General features: G+C 36.6%; 1 protein-coding gene across 3 annotated transcripts in view; it reads left to right on the top strand.

The window, feature by feature from the left end:
• The window catches only part of LOC144968161 (procathepsin L-like), a 20,464-nt gene extending 5,221 nt beyond the window's left edge, over nucleotides 1-15,243 (top strand). For all 3 annotated transcript variants that reach the window (XM_078906194.1, XM_078906195.1, XM_078906196.1), the window contains exons 2-9: nucleotides 446-658; nucleotides 2,195-2,337; nucleotides 3,160-3,318; nucleotides 6,427-6,459; nucleotides 6,959-7,150; nucleotides 8,004-8,172; nucleotides 9,242-9,347; nucleotides 9,840-15,243. In XM_078906194.1, coding sequence (XP_078762320.1) covers nucleotides 469-658; nucleotides 2,195-2,337; nucleotides 3,160-3,318; nucleotides 6,427-6,459; nucleotides 6,959-7,150; nucleotides 8,004-8,172; nucleotides 9,242-9,347; nucleotides 9,840-9,939 — 1,092 coding nt within the window. In that variant the 5' untranslated portion in view covers nucleotides 446-468 and the 3' untranslated portion in view covers nucleotides 9,940-15,243. The remainder of the gene's footprint in view (nucleotides 1-445; nucleotides 659-2,194; nucleotides 2,338-3,159; nucleotides 3,319-6,426; nucleotides 6,460-6,958; nucleotides 7,151-8,003; nucleotides 8,173-9,241; nucleotides 9,348-9,839) is intronic.
• Nucleotides 15,244-20,976: the final 5,733 nt, after the last annotated feature.

Below are 20,976 nucleotides of genomic sequence, written 5' to 3'. Positions count from 1 at the left end.
TGATTTTTCATGAAGTTATGGTCAGATGTATGGGGAAAGGTATCCAGCAACTTTTCTCAAATTTCATACTTTTTCAACTTTATGACTACCCATAAAAAGTATTTGGAAGTGAAATTAAGCTTTGATATTTCCCGAAGATGTACAAAAAGGGTTGATTTATCATATAGATAAGAGCTCATTTTTGATTTTTTAAAATTGAGCTTCTAACTAAACTTGGCAATATCTCAGTTCAAACCTTTTCACCATCCGACTAATTATGTCATTCACTGTAACATGAAGGGTGGGGGCTCGGGGGAAGGGAGTTCTGTTTTTTGTATTTTTTTTCTTTCCAGTGGGACTTTTACGCTTCACTGCTACGAACTTGTGGAACGCCTCCCAAATTCTATCCATTATGGAGTTTCTTTTTTTATCATCATTTTTAGTCATACCTTATTTTATTTTTCAGATTTTTTGCTCAACACATCAAAAATGTTTGTGAAGTCAATCGCCCTGCTACTTATATGTGTGGCCTATGCTAGCGCCAATCCCGCCTTTGTTAGAATGTTTGAGATCAAACCAGCCATGCCCACACATCATTTGGCTGAGACACATGAAAACACGTACAAACTATCATATGCTCACTACAATGAGACATGGGAGGTTTTCAAGAAACTTCATAGTAAGTAGTGGATATATACATATATTTTTTTATTTTTTGTTTTTTTAAATTTTTATACATTATATATATATATATATATATATATATATATATATATATATATATATATATATATATATATATATATAAATTATAAAACAAAAACCATGAAATAATAGTGCTCAACTTTAGTATAAAAGGAGCTATTTATAAACATTTGAAAGATAATTAAGATAGTTTGACTTCTACAACGTTGTTATCGAGCGTTGCTCTCATCAGGAAGTGATATATGTGTTATAGGCACACATATCACTTCCTGATGAGAGCAACGCTTGATAACAACGTTGTAGAAGTCAAACTATCTTAATTATCTTTCAAATGTTTATATTATATATATATAATAATATATAATTTATAATATATATATATTATATATATATATATATATATATTATATATATAACATATCATATCATATATTTTTAAAAATAGTCCTGAGTAATTTGGTCTATGGATCCTGATTTTATCCCTGTTTCTTTAGCGTGTAATGGACCATAGCTATTGCTTGCTAGCCTTTAGATAGGATGCCTGTCTTTTGCAAAGTACTTTTCACCATATCTAACAGACCCGGATTCCTAACTTCACCCAGAACTGATCTCAGGCCTTTTGGTCTGTGAAGCAAGCTCTATCAAACGGACCTATCGGGACCATTTTATCATATACATGGTTACCCATGATCACACTATCGGTTGCCTTCAGATTATTTGTGAACCAAAATCGACCAAATAGGATTTTTTATTTAGATTCAGATTTAACCTGCCAATATTAAGAGTTATAGGCAAATTGGTTAGAATGTGATTTTTTAATGATTTGAATAAGTGATCAAATTCAACACGAGACCCCTTCCATACTACCACCCTTCTATATGAAGTATCTAGATTTCGTTCTTTATTTTGTATCTGTTGTATCTTTATCTGTTTACAGATATGTAGGAGGAAGTAAATTTGTGTGTTGAAGGTGGTAGTTTTATTGTGTAAAATGTAGTTTTACTGTATAAAAGGAAGTAGTTTTATTCTGTAAAATGTAGTAGTTTTATTTTTTCATTCTGTATTTTGTAAGGGTTTTATATGCTTATGAGAATTGCAACCCAATAAGATATATGCCCTAATTTTAGTTGCAGAAATTTATTTAAAAAACTTAAAATTCAAGTGGTTGCAGAGGGGTGGTTGTGTGGAAGGGCTCTTTTTAACACATTATTCTCAAGCATTTCAAGGTGACAATTTGTATAAATAATGGGTTTTATTTCTTCATTTTAAATTGATACAGAGTTGTTGGAGGAAGTAAATTTGTGTGTTGAAAGTGGTGGTTTTATTCTGTAAAATGTAATAGTTTTATTGTATAAAATATAGTTTTACTGTCTAAAAGGAACTAGTTTTATTCTGTAAAATGTAGTGTTGGAATATTATATACTTGTTTGAGACTGAGAGGCAGTTTTAACCTCATGGCTGTTTTATTCGTTTTCTTTCTTTTAAAATTTTTTTTCTTATCTCTCCATAGAAAAAGTGTACGAGTCACTGGAAGAGGAAGGTAGACGTTTTGAGATTTTCATGGAGAATGTCAATATGATTGAGGCTCATAATTGGAAATTCCACAACAAAAGAACTTCCTTCTGGTTGGACATCAACCATTTCACTGATATGGTAGGCTTTTGTGTGTGGGTGTTAATGCTTGTGCATAAAACTTGAGCTTTTATATAGCCCAATATCCATTAACTCTCTCCTTACCAGCCATTTTCAGGATTATCCCCAAAATTTCACACCCAACTAACACAAAAATATATTTTTTATCACTCAGACACAATAGCAGTAAGTTCTTGTCGCACATTATTTTCATTTTCTTTAAATTTTATGATGTACAAAAGATATTTAAGAAAAATGTTAGTTGTATCGTAACGAACATGACGATTTTCTTATAGTTGGTAAAGGAGAGGGTTAAACCTGCTTGAAGTGCTTTACAAGGGGTCTTTGGCCAACAGCAACACTTAACATGTGGGACATTACATGATGCCTGTTAGGGGATATTTTTTAGGACAGAGAGAGCAGTGTTAACAGCCAGGTACTCATTTGACACCTGAGAATGTGAATAAAGAGACCTTTCCATGGACTGAGCGAAGCTCGAATCCAAGACCTTCTAGTCCGAAAGCAAGTGTCATACCACTAGACCACATATCCACATAGGTAGCTGTGTATATTTATTTCTCTTTCCTAGGAAACATTTAGGCTTGTATGAAATCTTAAGTAGTGGGATAGTGTTTTTTTATTTTATTTTTTTAAATCTGTTTTCTCACTTTTTTTAGAGAGCTTTGCCAAAAGTCCATTTTCCTCCACTTTTTATTATACTAATGAATACAGTACAGTATTTGCAAAGCATTATTTTTAATTTATTTCATTCTTAATTGTATTCAATTTTGTTTTTGTTTTTTGGGTTTTTGTTTTTTTAAATTATTGAATTTTAATTCACAGACCAATGAAGAGTTCAGAGCCATCAACGGTTTTGGCAAAGTGAATCTCCAGAAGAGACCCACCAACCGTGACTGCGGTTCTTACCGTCCCGAAGACTATGATGCTCCCCGTCATGTGGACTGGAGACAAAAAGGTTACGTCACTCCAGTCAAAAATCAGGTACGTACACTTGTATTTTTGTCAACAATCAATTTGAGATTGCCCCATATGTCTGTTTTCCGAGTTGCTTTCTGTCTTTGTCTTGAAATGGGGTTGCTTGGTTTTGTCCCAGCCCTTACCGGAGTCCTTAGCTGAAAGAGAAGCAGTCAAATGTTTGTATTAGTTTTGGGAGGTGTTTTTATTTTTTTCTTGTAGATCATCTCTCTGTTTTGTAATGTTAGTTACGTTTTCTTTTTGGATACGTTCTGAAAATTTTCAGTGATCAATGCCACCCATTAGGCCACTGAATCGGAAAAAAATTCTTAATTTAAAACAGAAGAAAAAATTGGGATTGCTTTTATGTATGGATATAAACCTTGTATGTCCCAGGATTATTCTTTTTTGACTAACAAATTGAAACAAGGAACAGAGAAAGCTCTAAATCTAGATTATATTATTATCAGGGCTGAGAATCTTCTGCCTAAAGGAGGATTTCCGCCTAAATGATAGTTTATCTCCGCCCATCCCCATCACAATTCCTCCTTTTTCAAAATTTTCTTGATAAATAAACGGTGAATATCCGGGATTTTGAGAATTTCTCAGAAATTTTCAGCTGATTTTGCCGTGTCAAACGTCCTCAAAACCACAAAATCACCATTATGTTTTATTTCATATTTTGACACCTGTGCTCAGTCTCAGCAGATGTCACAATTGACACAGTGGTGTTCTTCGATTAGTTAGTTGATGGTTGAAGGGGGAGGGGAGGAACAATTGGGTCTAGATTTTCTCTCTGTTGTAGGTAACTATTGCCATTTTAATCTCTCTCTCTCTCTCTCTCTCTCTCTCTCTCTCTCTCTCTCTCTCTCTCTCTCTCTCTCTCTCTCTCTCTCTCTCTCTCTCTCTCTCTCTCTCTCGCCCTCACACACACACACACAGACACACACACACACACATAAATCAGTAAAGTGCATCCAGTTCTTTAGCCTCGATAAGTTTTCACTTTTCATCTTCATGTACTTAACAATGATACACACACGCACTTACACACACACACACACACACACACGCACGCACACACACACAAATCAGTAAAGTGCACCCAATTCTTTAGCCTTGATAAGTTTTCACTTTTCATATTCATGTACTTAACAATGATACACACACACACACACACACACACACACACACACACACACACACACACACACACAGGATTCAAATAAAATTTTAATTTCCTGGCAATTGCCAACATGAAACATACGTTAACTTAATATTTACGATTAACAAATAAAGCACATATACACATAACAAAGTTAACTCAGTACCTTAACCTCGGTTAGTTTTTCACTTTAATCTCTCTGTACCTATCACTATATTCACTTTGAGCAGTCTCTCTCTCTCTCTCTCTCTCTCTCTCTCTCTCTCTCTCTCTCTCTCTCTCTCTCTCTCTCTCCCTCTCCCTCCCTCCCTCCCTCCCTCTCTCCCTCCCTCCCTCCCTCTCTCTTTCCCTCTCTCTCTCTCTCTCTCTCTCTCTCTCTCTCTCTCTCTCTCTCTCTCTCTCTCTCTCTCTCTCTCTCTCTCCCTCCCTCCCTCCCTCCCTCTCTCTCTGTCTCTCTCTCACTCACTAACTCTCTCTCAGTCCTAACTTGGAGGGAAACAGTCAAATTCACAGTTATTGTTTTGGGAGATTATATTTTTTTTCCGTGTAAATCATCTCTCTGTTATGTATTATTATATTTGTTATTTTGAATGTATAATGTAAGCATTTGAGTGTATTCCTCTTTGTTGGATTTTGCGCTTGTGTCCGGATGAGACATAGGTGATCTCAAACTAAGTACATTGGTGGTATGCTCTTGGAATCTACATCTGATCCCTTTTTGTTCCCAGTTCCCCTATGTCTTACTTTTTCTTGGGTGCTTTAATTGTAATTCTAGAACTTTTTACTATCCCATTTTCTTCCTTTTTACTGGCGCTGATGTAACCTAAATGTGTTGCAAGCGCTGTAAAACCCTTAAAAACAACAAAACACACACACACACAAACACACACTATCTTTCCTTCTTTCTGTCAGAAACCTAAATCTATATAAAGTGGATCATATCCTTTTCACATCAGCCATCATTTCTCTTTTCACCTTCCAAGTACACACCTTATCACCACCACTATCATCATCATCATCATCATTATCATCACTGCCACTACTACTACCTACAACCACCACCATCGCCACACCATCATTTCATGAAGCACCACCATTACTACAACCACCTCCACCACATCGTCATCACCATCATTACCACCACCACTACGACATCATCACAACACCATCACCATTAAAACAACCTCCTCCAACACAACATCACCACCACCACTTCTGCAACCACCACAACCACATACATTATCATTACTGCCACCAGTACAACAGCCACCATCAGATCATTATAACCACCACCCCTACCATTCATTTTAATATTTTATACGTCATAAATTGGTTTTGGAACTTTACTTGATTTGAAACAAGGGGTATTGGGATGATTATAGATCTCATTAGATTATATTTTGTTTGCAGAAATTCCTGTTTAAGCATTGAAATTATTCAGAACTGTTTCTGAAATTTACGTCAGCCAAATTTTAAGTTGAAACAATGGGATTAGTGAATCTGTGAATACGGGAGATGTATGTGGCGACTACAACTACAACCATCACCACATCATCATCCTTACCACAACCACTACAACCACCACCACATCATTATCCCTATCACTACTACCATTACTACAATCACCATGTTATAATTACACTTTCATTTTTTGAAATTCCTCTGAGTGATGTCAGAAATTGCTGGGAGACACATTTTGGATTGCATCACAATAAATTTTAATGAAATTTTAATTTATAGGTTATTTTTGCATGGATGGTTCTTGATCTAAGCGCTGAAAAATTTCCTCCTTTTTAGTGATCAGTCATTCTCACCCCTGTATTATGTAATAATCCAAACATACCTTGTTTTGGTCATAATGGTATTGGTGCGTTTGGGTATTGTATTTTAGCTCTCTGAAAAGTTGGAGTAATGTAATTGGCATGACTTACTTTCGTTTATTTATATCTATATTTATTTTTCTATTTCAGGGTCAATGTGGATCTTGCTGGTCGTTTTCCACCGTAAGTGTTGACATAGTTTACATTGCTATTCTGATTTCCATATCTGTGTAACTAAAGCTTTATCTTCAATTTTCTATGCTATCCGGTGTCCTTTTAAACTAGCTTTTCCAATTATTGAAGCAAATTTATTATAATCTCTATTCTGTAGAAGTTTAAGATTGATTTGGATTGTGTTGAGACGAGGCTGACCTCAAGTAAAAATCATTTGGGATCTGTATTTTATTCATTTCCTGTTTGCTTAAAGATTTAAGTTTTTAGTATTTTATGCCCTTCAGATGATGTTTTTTCTTTTTCTTTTTTTTTTCTTTTTTTACAGATTATCCTCTCCTTCTCTTTCTCTTATCTATCTCCCTCTCTCTCTCTCTCTCTCTCTCTCTCTCTCTCTCTCTCTCTCTCTCTCTCTCTCTCTCTCTCTCTCTTTCTCCTGCTTCCCCTTTACCCAGTAATAAAAAGACAGGCTATTATAGCATTGTTTCATGTTATCGATTTTTCCAATCAGACTGGCTCAGTTGAAGGGCAGTGGTTCAACAAAACAGGGAAATTGATCCCGCTCTCAGAACAACAGTTGGTGGATTGTTCTGGTAACTACGGAGACCAGGGCTGCAATGGCGGTTTGATGGACTATGCCTTTGAGTACATTATGGAAGCAGGTGGCTTGGAAACCGAGACTGCCTACCCTTATGAAGCTGAGGTAGGTTGGGTTTCATCAGTAACTTATGTGTTCATTATGCTCAGAAGCTTGATACCAGCTGGTCGATTGGTTCAAAAGCAGAAGGAATTTAGGTTGTTTAAAAAGCGGAAAGAAGTTGGGTTGTTTTAAAAGAAAAACGGATTTGGGTTGTTACAAAAGTGGGAAGGATTTGGGTTGTTTTTAAAGTGGAGCAGATTTGGGTTGTTTCAAAGCAGAATGAAGTTGGGGAAAATGATTAAAGATGGCTATCAACAGTAGAGAAAGGAATATCTTAAAATTTGAAATCCGACTGTCTAGTTTTTACTTTTCTCTTTCTTTCTTTTTTAATCCTGCATTTTTAATTAATTTTTTTGTCCAAATTTGAAAATCACTAAACATTAGCTTCATATATTGTTGAAATTTTCTATTGCCAATAGGTTTTTCTATGAAAATATCAACTTTTAACAAACACGCCATTGCAATGAATTTTAGCTTTTTTGCATATTCCTCATAATAAAGAAAAAAGAAAAGGCGTATTTAATTTCTGTAAAAGGATTTTACTTTTTGTTTTTACATACATGACGTCTTCATATTCTTTTTGGTTTTTTTTTTAGGGGGGGGGGGGGGGGGGGGGATTTCTTTTCTGATTTCAGTTTGAAAGTTCATATGTAACTGTAAACATTTTCTTATCAAAAGTCATCCGAGAATAATTTTTTCTTTTTTTTCTATTGTTAATTAATTTTAATATTTTTCTTATCATAATCCAGTGGCTCTTGGTATAGGTCGCTTACGTTGTCTCATCTTTATATTTAATACAAAGTTATTTGTTTTTGTTCACTTTACCCCAACCTTAACTCGTCTCTTATGACAACAGGATGATACTTGCCGATTCGATGCAAAGAAGGTTGTCGCTACCATTCAAGGTTGCAGAGATGTCTTCCCCAGGGGGAATGAACAATCCTTAAAGAAGGCTGTCAGTGATGTTGGACCCATCTCAATTGCCATCGATGCTAGCAGCTCTCTTTTCCAGTCATACAAAGGAGGTGAGATCTTGATGACTTTTGTTTACAAATATCAAATTAAGAAATTAAGGAGCAGGCACCGGTGTAAGATATAGATCTGAACAAGTAGTGTATGAAAGGTGCCAGACAAAGCAAGAAAGAAAAATACAAGAAAAAAAAACATCCCAAAAAAATCAGTCAACCTCAGCTTGGGATCGAACCTCACACGCTCTGATTACCGGTCAGACGTGCTACCATTACACCACAATTTTAATACCCATATTATTCACAAGGGTACACGTTTACTGTGAACCCTCGCTCGCATCAAACAACACATAATACGTTGAACACGAGAGGACGGGTGTCTTTGTGGTGTAGTTATATATCATCTATAAAGTGTAAGCTTATTCATTAATTTAGATATTGATTATATTTTTGCAAGTATGTTCTAATTGCCCATTATCAGATTTAGCGCTAATTATCGTTTTTACAGAATTGGTACACATTTTTTATCAAAATCTTACTCATTTTGGCTCCATTGTACTCGTTTTGGTTCTCCATTGTACTAATTTTGGCTCTCCATTGTACTAATTTTGGCTCTCCGTTGTACTAATTTTGGCTCTCCGTTGTACTCATTTTGACTCTCCATTGTACTCATTTTGGCTCTCCATTGTACACATTTACATGGGCTACTGTTGGTAGCACTGATGACAATCAATTTTGTGCCAATGTACAGTACTTGAGCTTTGAGCTTTTATATAGCGCAATTTCCACTAAACATGCTCAAAGCGCTTTACAAATTGTCCCTAACCCTTAGCGACAAGTAACGTGTAGAACGAGACACGGCGCCTGTTATGCAATATTACATTTTTTTATCGGACAGAGACAACGCTTTTACACCTGAGTATGGTGAGAGAATGTGAGTAAAGAGCCTTTTCCCAGGACTCAACTATGCGCCGAGCGAGGCGCGAACTCAGGACCTTCTGTTCTGAAAGAGAGTGTCATACCACTAGACCACATAGCCGCTCTTCATGGACATGATTATGTCACAATGTTCGGTTAAGATTGGTGTCTCAACTCATTCCGTTCTGTTGATTCCATCCATACATAGGTGTGTATGTCAACCCTGATTGTAGCTCTACCCAATTGGATCACGGCGTGCTCGTTGTCGGATACGGATCTCAACAAGGACAAGATTATTGGATTGTCAAAAACAGGTTTGTATTGAATGTTTAAAAAAGTAGTTACTGAACTATTTTGTTGGTTTGATGAGGCCAGTGATTATTTAAAGCTGGGGCATTTATCATAGCGCAATTATTAAGTCCCAATGATTTAGGTGATTGAGTTCCAGTTCTAAATCTTTCGACTGTTTTATCAATTTTCTTTTCATCAGTTGTGAAGTGACCTTAGAATGCCACAAAAAAGCAACAAAATAGACCTTAAAGTTATCATTCGCTATCAATGCTATTTGGTCATGTTTGTTTGTGTTTTTTGTTTTCTTACATCAACTTTCAGCCACACTCCTGGTGTCTAAGTTAGTAAATAAATTGTTTTCTAACAGTTTGAGAGTCAATATCTATGCACGCTTTAAATTTCAACATCTGTGCTAATTCATTTTTTAAAAATTAATTTATAAATTTGGTTTTTGTTTTTTCCTCCTTTTTCAAAGCCATACTGATTCTTTGTTTTCTATTATCTTTTCCTGTCAGTTGGAGCACTCAATGGGGAGAGGAAGGCTACATTAAGATGGCCCGTAACAAGAACAACCAATGCGGAGTTGCATCACAAGCAAGTTTCCCACTTGCCTAATGGAGTTGCATGTCTAGCTTTTAACCTTGGATCAATTGTAATTCTTAAAAGTCATTCCACCATTCCAAAATACCTAGAAAATTACTCATTTATAGATATTAACTTTATATTCTAATTTGCGAAAGATGGGTGTGCTATACTCGATGTTGAATACATTAGTCCTGTCTGTGCTACAAAAAATTTGTAGAATTACGATTTTTTGGCTCCATCTACAGAACTGCATAGACGTTTTTGATTCATTATATCTTGTTGAAAAGGAAAGTTTGGTTGCTGTCTTTAGGACTTTGGATTTAGGGGCATTTTTGATCATTCCGAGGGCAAATAATTGATTGAGAAAGCTATTTATTGTGACTTTTTCATTTTATTCCTTAGAAACTACGAATTTTTGAGATTTCAAGTTAGCAGCCCTGACTATGAATTTCCCCACCGTAATATAATGGTTTACTGCTTAAAAGACATGACATATATTTCATAATTATATTTTTAGTGTGAGAAAACAGGTTTATCCTGTAGAGATCCAATGGAGCCCAGTATTTATCATCAATTTATTGGGGTTCCAGTCCGATTTTTTCTTTTCAATTCCATTTCTTTCCCTGACACTTAAACCTATTTTAAATAACCTGTTATGATTGACGTATGCTAAACACTTATTTCCTCAAAATAGTCATTGTGTCATGCATTTCTATTTTCAGTGACAAGAAAGCATAATATATGTGTGGCGCTCTGGGAAAACAGGGTCAAACCTACAATTTTTCAAAATTGAGTTGGTGGTACAGGCCAAAGGCCAACACATTACTGAGCAATATGTTCTTTATTTTACCTCGATATCTTGATTAGATCCTAAGATATGGGTGTTTATGTCCACAGGGGGGCAGAAATGGGAAATTGAGAAATTAGCATTTAAAGTCAGAGTAATGTTTTTTTCACAGCAACGGCACTTAAAACCCCATTATTAAAGCTATATCAACCATTCAAAGCTTGCTTGATCATAGTAGAAACATTATAAAATGAATATAATGATTAAAGACAAGATAGGAAGAGTTTAACATACCATGGTCAAGTAGATCGCCCTCTTTTCCCCCCTCTTCCCCGTGATGATGATGCTGGGCGCTTTGACTTTGGCTGCTCTGGCGGAGGCTCTTGCTCATCAGCTCTTGGGCTTGCTTGTGGTTCTGCTGCTGTGGGTTCTGGTGAGACAATGTCTTGCTGATCCTCATGCACAAATGGACGAATTTCCTTGAAGAGGTACCATTGTCGCTGTAGTGAAAGCCCATTTCGAGGAACAATAGTTGGGAACCCGGTTGCTGATGGCTGTTGCTTCAGGAGATTCTGCGTCTCGATTTCTGCAGTAGAATGGAGCTTTAGGCTCAAAATACCAGAGTTGTCCACTTCCAAATGGTGGTATTTCTTTATATTTTTTACCTTGTTGAAGGACTTCTCCAGGAAACTAGACCAGTCGTAGACCGGGACATCAGATTCTCCGTTTTCAGTGCCGACTGACTGACACAAATTCATTGTTGACGAAATGTTGATGACATGTTCAATACCAGCAAGACAGTCTATTTTGGTCAGCTTAAATTTCCTTTTTATGAGCCCAAAGCCAGCATCCGGGCTGAATTTTGTATGGCCTGTAATCAGAAAACACAACTTGATAGACTCATGCCTCCCCGTTAAGCATCTCCACATCAGGTACCACACCACGAATGAATTTTTATTTTGACCACAGCAGTTGTCAGCATGAAGAATTAGTCGTTTTTCTCCCAAACCAAAATTTTCCAGATAGTGATGGAGATAAGAAATTAGTGTTGGCTCCTTTCCCACACGAATGGGCTTCATCGATGATGTAGTTGACTTGCTTTGACAGAGCTTCACAATTTATACCAAATAAGCCGCACTTTCGTGGAGTTTTAAAGAAAACTGGACCTGGTTGAAGGGGATTATAGGGGTAATGGAGCTGTTGTGCAAAGTCAAAGGATAGGTGATTAATGCCATCAAAGGAGCAATTTTCATGTCGACCAATGGCAATTCCCTGTGGCAGTTGATTTTTTACGTCAGTGATGCATTGCTGGTAGAACCTTCGCTCTTGACCAACAATTGTATGGTGTTCTTTCAATTGATCAGAGAGCGTAATCTTGATGGCATCTGATTTGTTTGCTGATAAAGATAACTTCATTGTTAAACTTTGACAGTTCCAACACAAATCGCTCGCAGGTGGCATGGTCCGGACGAATGGTGTGAGTTGTTGCCACAGCTTGCGGAATGTTGGCAGCTTCACAGTTCGTTCGTCGTCATTGGCAGCTTTCACATATTCGTCAAACACAATTTTTTTGGTGATGTGTGTTGGCAGCAGTCTGGCATCTGTTATCCAATGCTTTGGGGTCCTTCCTGGAAGCTGAATGCTATGTATCTCCGCATAGTTTAATATAAAGTCAACCACACGTCTGGCATCCTCATAATTGAGTGAATGTGACGGCAAACGCTTCTGGTTTTTGTGAACCCTAGCTTCAATTCCATGAGAACGGAAATGTGATATGAGAGCGTCGAGTTTGCCTTTTTCAATCACATGTAGGTGCAAAAACATCTTGCGACAAATTTTGTGCCCATAATGAAAATAATCCAGTCTGACCTTTTTTTTCGCTCTTGTTGTTGTGACTTCCTCGTACTTCGCGTCAGAGATTCCGAGTGTAATCCAGACTGAATCTTTCCGAGGATAAACATGTCAAGCTCTTTTCTATCAAGGGCAGCACACTGCATTCTGCAATCCATTATATCGTTTTGAGAGAAAAGTAAATAACATGGCTTGCCGTCATTGAAAGAACAGTTACAAGGTGGTGAGTCAGCAGGCCCTGAAGCAGAAGTTGCTGTTTCAATATTGGCCCTGTCCCTCCCCAAACTCATGGGTACAATCTGCTCTGCCAATTCAGGAATCACAGGAGTAAACAGTGAAATGTCAGTCTGTCTCATCTGAAATTAAAAGAAAAGAATAGTCTCTAGTATAAATTGAAAATCATTATTGAAACTTCAATAACAGTTAAGACACTCAAGGGTTGCATACATGCATGCTTAGCACTAACACTACTGACATTGAATAGTAGAAGTTAAAGTAAAGTTAAAAAGTAGAGCAACAACTTTGCTCAACTTGACTCCTAAAAAATGACGATGATAAAAATATTATACTGACATGCCATGACAACAACAAACTAGGAAACAAGTAAGCTTACATGTCAACAAAGTAGGAAGGGCAAAACATGTTTGTTTATCATGTAAGAACCAAAAGACAAGGCCAAGGGTCACAGTCCAATGTAAACAAACACTTGAACTCAGACTCAAACACTGCAAAATGTAAACACTAAAACGTATTGTCAACTGTCAAAAGAAAGAATCACACTCACCTCCTGATGATTCTCCGTCAGAGTTGTCATCTTCAGTATCAGATGCACATCTTTCATTCATATAATCCGATATAAAATCGGACAAAACAACGGAATCATCATTGTTTAGATTTAGAAGTCGCGCAAGTTGTTGACTGGAAGTCGTCATTTTTTTACAAGTTTCGAAGCGAAAGTTGCCGCTCGGATCACAAAGCTACGACAGTTTTAAATTTAAAATACACAAGAACGTGAAAAAAGATATCAAATATATTGGTAAATGTTCAATGTGATGCTACGTAGTAAATAAAACACATTATTTGTTATTTTTGTGCGTATGAGGTGATAGGAAAAGAGAACTACTTTCGCTTCTCGTGTAACGAGAGTCTCCTCATGCGCAAAACATCGTGGGAATGGAATTCGTAGTAAATTCATGCGCACTATAACCCATTCAACAGCTGAGTTCACAACCTTTCGAATGATACCAAACAGATGAGGTTTGTGATCGAAAGGATAATGAAAATGAAGCCCGAAACTTGGAAGTTTAAACTCATATTTTGAACTAGGGTTTTGGTTGTTACCGTCATCCTTAGACAAAGAAGTAGGTTTATTAAAAACGATTTTAAAAGTATTTAGAAGCCACTTTATGGCTTTATACTTGGTGAATCGAAAGTTAATATAATGGTCTTTCGATTTCTACCATAAACCCAAAATAGCCAAATAAAATCCATCGAGCTGTTTTTGCTTGTATCTGCGTTACATTCTCAGCGACTTTGACCCGGTTTTCTCAGAGCGCCACACATAAGAAATTTTATTGATTTAGCTACAAACCAATAAGAGTGATTTAAGTCTGTGTTGGTTATATAAACATACACATATTTAATATTTTTACTTACAAAGTGACAAATTGAATAGCTGGTAGTGAAAATCTGCCAGACAAAGCAGGGAGAAAAATGTTTTTAAAAAAACAAAAAAACAGCCCATAAGAATCAGCCCTCCTGATTTTATGTGATGTTTTTTTTTAATTTTATTTTTCTTTCTGCTTAGACTCTTGCATACATTTTTTCACTCTTTTTTTTCTTTTACAGTAAAATCAATTTGCTACATAAAATCCCCCCCCGACATGGATGTTGTGTGTAGGTGGTGGGTCATACATTTCCTTTATCAGTCCCAGGACTCTTAAATAACACTTCAATCTCTTCGCATTCAGTCATAATTATTATTAATATTGTCTTTCAAATGTTGTCTTGGGTCGTAATACAGTGAGTGAATAATTGTAATAACGACGAGCGTTGCTTTACACCAATACCAATTCTTTGAAATGATCATTATTTTTAAAGTTATGAAATTATATTAATCACGATGCCTTATATTTTTATATGATTGTGTATATCTATATATATGTACAATGAATGGTATGATAAAAATATTTTCTTTTTTAAATGCAGCTGATAACTTCGATGATTTTCCTATATCTTTTTGGGTTTTTTATTTTTTTTCGCTTTATTTCTGTCGCTTAAAAGGGGTGAAATTATTTTTAAATGTTGGAATACCAGATGAGTGTAAGTGGGCTATTGCTAAAGGTGAAAGGTCATGGGGTATTGATTTTTTTTTTTTTCTAATCTAAATTTCCACTTATTTAAAAAAAGATCTGAAAACAAAATTTTTAATACATATAAATATTGATATTGATGTGTAATGAAAATTATGGAATTCTAGTTTTCCTCCACCTTTTGTGTTTCTCCAGCCCTCAGTGGTTTGTATCGAGTTTAGACTCTAGATCTGTAGAATGTTTTTTGTGTGGATTATAGATTATTCGTTTTAGATTTTGTTAAATGCATCAGTATTTATTATTGTTTGAAAGTTGAATATTTTTACCATGTACCAATTGTTATGTCTCATGTGTTTTAAATGAATAAACATTGTTGTTATTTAAGAACTGTTTTTAGTTCCATTTGTGTCTGCTTGTATGCCTTGCAATTGTGTCGTGGTAATGTGTATGACTGACTCGCTGGGTGGGGTTCCTGACCTCCCATAGTGGGCAGGGAGCTACGTACCGTGTCTTCTATCCCCCTATATCTATTTTCCAACTTGCTTTCTGTCTTGTCTTGGAATGAGATTACCTGATTTTGTCCTGGCTGAGAGGGAAACAGTCAAATATGTAGTTTTGGGAGATGGCATTTTTTTCCCCCTTGTAAATCATCTGTTATACACTGTATTATGTTTTGTTTACATATCGTATATGATTTGTAAATATTTGAGTGTCTGGGTGGGGTTTCTGACCTCCCATAATGGGAAGGCAGGTACTTACTTCTCTATCCCCCTATATCTGTTTTCCATCTTGCTTTCTGTCTTTGTCTTGGAATGAGATTACTTGTTTTCTCCTGGCCGGATACCTAGCTGAGAGGGAAACAGTCAAATTTGTAGTTAGTTTTGGAAGATATTTTTTTTCCTTGTAAATCATCTCTCTGTTATGCACTGTATTATGTTTTGTATACATAATATTATATATGATTTGTAAACATTTGAGTGTGTTCCTCTTAGTGGGATCCTGTGCTTGTGTCTGGATGATACTTAGGTGATCTCAAACTATAACTAAGAACTTTGATAGTGTGCTCTTGGAATCTACATCCGTTTCCTATTTGAACCAATTCCCCTTTGTCTTCCCTTTTCTTTGGTGCTTTAATTGTAACTCTTGAACTTTGTACTTTCCCATTTTCTTCCTTTTTACTGGCGCTGATATGAATGTATTGCAAGCGCCGTAAAACCCTTAAAAACATACCAAAAAGCATTTGAGTGTATTCCTCTTAGTGGGATCTTGTGCTGGTGTCTGGGTGCGACTTTTAGGTGATCTCAAACCGAGTACACTGATAGTGTGCTCTTGGAATCTACACCTGATTCCTCTTTGTTTTACTATTTCCTCAAGTCCTTTTACTTGTACATCTCGAATATTTTTACTGTCCAATTTTCTTCTTTTTTACTGGCGCTGATATGACCTAAATGTGTTGCAAGCGCCGTATGTAAAACCCTTAAAAACATAAACGTAGGACTGAGGAAGTAAAATACAATAATATTAGAATATTTTATTGAAGTTATCAAACCACGACATTGTCACAATGGTTAACTAGTTCACTGCCGTTCGCTGGAAAATCTCGTATTTAAAAATGTGACCAGGAAACTCATCCTTCATGTATCGATCGATTTACATACCCCTCATCTTGGCATAAACTCTTAAACCTGGGACCTCGCAAAGTATTCATTGAAGATTGGTATAAACTTCGATATAGTGATGTACATCTCCGTTGTTTATTATTATTATTATTATTATTATTATTATTATTATTATTATTATTATTATTATTATTATTATTATTATTATTATTATTATTAATAATAATAATAATAATAATAATAATAATAATAATAATAATAATAATAATAATAATAATAATGATAATATTCAATATAAACTGCGACTTGAGACAATTAGCAAACCCTTTTTGACCGCTCACATGACATAGTCATACACTTTGAGAGATTTCGGTCACATTACTTTGTCATACACGATCTGTTGTTCTTCTTGCTTCTCATCATCACATGAGTACAATATCATTGGTATAAATCATCCACATGAGTCACGTCATTGTCACCAAACTATTGTTGTCAAAAGAGAGAGAGAGAGAGAGAGAGAGAGAGAGAGAGAGAGAGAGAGAGAGAGAGAGAGAGAGAAAAGGAGAGGGAGAGAGAGAGAGAGAGAGGAGAGAGAGAGAGAGAGAGAGAGAGAGAGAGAGAGAGAGAGAGAGAGAGAGAGAGAGAGAGCGAGAGAGAAGAGTATTTGAAGGGGGCGTGAACAGTAAAACGAGACGTGGATTTGATGGGCCACGAAGTCACAAGATAGCCTGCGTGTGTGTGCGACATGGAGAATATTACGCTTTGGTGGGCGTCTCTGTCTGTAGTCGCCGTTAACTTATAGCCTGACACTGACCATAAAATGACGTCAGAAGACAAGTCTTTGGCCACAAAAGAAAATAAACCGTGAGTTGAATTCAATAGATAGAATGAAGTTGACGTCACTCAAGTCTTTGTTATTGTTTGTTGCCATCCACGTTCATGAGTAAATCTCACTAAACTGTATTAACCAGAATATAAACGTTCATGGTTACACATTGTTTTGTGTGTTGGTCCGTTATACTTCTGGATGGCAATGTTGTGAGCTTCTTAGCCAAGCGCACACTATCTATAGGTCAACCAATGGAATCACTTATTTCCCTGAGCTCTACTAACGACATCTGACTAGACGGTGCTGTTTTTTTTTTTAAATTTATTTTGTTTTTTGTTTTTTAAGGGTTTTACGGCGCTTGCAACACATTTAGGTTATATCAGCGCAAGTAAAAAGGAAGAAAATTTGAAAGTAAAAAGTTCTAGAATTACAATTAAAGCACCCAAGAGAAAGGAAGACAAAGGGGAACTTGGAACAAATAGGGATAAGATGTAGATTCCAAGAGCATACCACCAATGTACTTAGCTTGAGATCACCTAAAAGTCCCATCCAGAGACAAGCACAAGATCCAACAAAGAGGAATACACTCAAATGCTTACATTATAAATTCAAAATAACAAATATAATAATACATAACAGAGAGATGATTTACAAGGAAAAAAAATATCATCTCCCAAAACAATAACTATGCATTTGACTGTTTCCCTCCCAGCTAGGACTCCGACCAGGGCCAGGACAAAACCAAGTAATCTCATTCCAAGACAAAGACAGAAACCATGTTGGAAACTGATGTAAGGGGATAGAAGACACAGTATGTACCCCCCTGCCCACTATGGTAGGTCAGGAACCCCACAAAAACCTTTTAAAATGACGTCAAACTGTAAGTCTTAGAGGGTTCTAGTGTCGGGCTAATATGTTAACGATGGCTACGCTCTGTCGCATCAGATCGAAAACAATAACACAGTATGATATAATTATTTTAATTGTAATGTATAAGGCGGCAACTTTCAAAACCTGCTTCGTCCCATCCATATAGAAAGTATGCGCTTGGCTTAGAAGCTCACAACTTTGCCACCCGGAAGTATAACGGACCAACACACAAAACTATATGTGTAACCTTGGACGTTGATAGTCTGGTTATTACAATTTAGTGAGAATTACTCATAAACATGGATGGCAAAAACAATAACAATGGCCTGAATGACGCCAACTTCATTCTATCTATAGATAGTATGCAGATGACGTCACTCGGGCCTTTGTTATTGTTTTTGCCATCCGCATTTGTGAGTTGTACTCATTAAACTGTATTAACCAGACTATAAAAGTTCATGGTTACACAGAGTTTGTGTGTTGGTCCGTTATATTTCCGGATGGCAATGTTGTGAACTCCTTGGCCAAGCGCATTCTATCTATAGAAAATGAGTTGAACTCTCAAGAAATCTATAGGACAACTTACAATCACCAGAGGAAATTAGAATTGACAAAACACACCGGGTAGGTATAGATAGAACGAAGATGACGTCACTCTGGTCTTTGTTATTGTTTTTTGCCATCCACGTTTATGAGTAGTTCTTACTAAACTGTGTTAACCAGACTATAAACGTTCAAGATTACACACAGTTTTTTTGTCTTGGTTTGTTTCACTTCCAGATTGCAATGTTTTGAGCTTGTTAGCCAAGCGCATACTATCTATAGATAGTATGCAGATGACGTCACTCAGGCCTTTGTTATTGTTTTTGCCATCCGCGTTTGTGAGTTGTTCTCACTAAACTGTATTAACCAGACTATAAAAGTTCATGGTTACACAGAGTTTGTGTGTTGGTCCGCTATACTTCCGGATGGCAATGTTGTGAACTCCTTGGCCAAGCGCATTCTATCTATATTCGCTTGGCTAAGAAGAAAAGGTTGATTTCATTCACGTAATTGTTTATTTAAAAAAAAACAACTATGTTTTTCCGAGCACGCGTGAAGATGTGTCACAAATGTCATGTTTTGATTGGTCAAAAATCTACTGGTTAATTACTAGAGGATATTAGAAATGTCAAAGCACTCAGGGTATAGTTCTTCAATCTTCAATCGTCAATAGCTTGTTTTTGCAAAGACCCCACGGGCCCATCACTGCAAATGTTCTATTACAATCCAATCAAAACAGGGAACAGTCACAGATTACAGATTACTTTGACGAACAAAGGCATACACACAAGGAATTTACCCAATGGAAACCGTACGGTGCCCTTATTGGCTAATTCAGAAAAGTGAGTGGAGCAGGCACTTATGTTGGTAACAACAAGATATGAAGTGAGTAGAAAAGTAATTTTTTTATTCTCTATTGTCTTCTGGCACTTTTCTACTCACTTCATATCTTGTTGTTACCAACATAAGTGCCTGCTCCACTCACTTTTCTGAATTAAAAAATTCACCCCATACACCGGAGAATACTCAATGTCTCAATCGTTTCTATGTTATATGTTTGTGATGAGAATATTGGCTATTAAGCTTAACTGCTGGTCAAAATTACTTCGCGATGGTGGCGAACGAATCGGCGATCTCAAGAAGTGGGTGAGAGAGGGATCTAGAAATGACTTTGGGTTTGAAACGAATATTTTTGTGTTCGTGGATAGCTCACACGGTAGAGCCACGCTCTCACCTGCCAGGCGGAGTTGTCGTACCAATAAGGTCGCAGGTTCAAACCCCACCACCGCCGCGAAAAATTTTTTTATTCTCTATTGCCTTATTGGCTAACCAACCAGCGGCCTCGATGAGAAAAATATCCGCCATTTTGATGTTGGCTGGGAATCGCGTTACTATAGTAAACAAGCGCTGATCGGCCGTTCATGAAAACAAGTTGCTGCTCGCTCGTTTAACTCAAAATTATTCAAAATGATCTCTCTAAAATGATATAAATGTGACTTCTTAAGGTTTTCTTCACGGTCAAAACCACACAACATTCTATTAATGATTACGTCCGAGGCAAAAAGGAATATTGACAGGTCGACCGAGAGTTGAACTCGTGAGACGACAAACATCAATGCGAAGTGTAGCGAGAGTCAAGCTATTGTTTGTCTTGTCCTATTCTATATAGAGAAAAGGATAAATAGTATAGCCTCGTGTGTGAGTGGTTGCGTGTCATAGTCTTGTTTTTAAATTGTTTCTGTTTATGTGTGTAGTGATGACTCTCTCACACTCAATTTCAATGCCGAAAGAGGAATTCCCGCACACAAGAAAGGGGAATTGGGGTGGTATTTGACATACATATTGTATAGTATCTAGTTCTAAATAGATAACTGATTAGAATTATATTATGATATATAAACACAATGAAATGAAGTAAAGCTCCAAAACCTAATGGTAGTGATTGTAGTACTGAGTGTTAGTGAGGTGATGTGGTGTTGGTGGTGGTTGTAGTTGTAGTAGTAGTGGTAGTGATGATGATGTGGTGGTGGTTGTAATAGTAGTGGTAATGGTAATGATATGGTGGTGGTGGTGGTTATAGTAGTAGTGGTCGTGATGATGATGTGGTGGTGGTGTTTGTAGTAGTAGTGGTAATGATGCGGCTATGTGGTCTAGTAGTATGACACTCGCTTCCGGATCGGAAGGTCCTGGGTTCGAGCCTCGCGCTCGGCGCATAGTTGAGTCCTTGGAAAAGACTCTTTACTCACATTCTCCTCA

Source organism: Berghia stephanieae, chromosome 3 (genome assembly GCF_034508935.2).
Source record: "Berghia stephanieae isolate SIO BIC M18660-M18661 chromosome 3, UCSD_Bste_1.3, whole genome shotgun sequence".
NCBI lineage: Eukaryota > Metazoa > Mollusca > Gastropoda > Nudibranchia > Aeolidiidae > Berghia > Berghia stephanieae.
The sequence above is the reverse complement of the archived record's forward strand: the minus strand, read 5'-3'. Positions and strand labels throughout refer to the sequence as shown.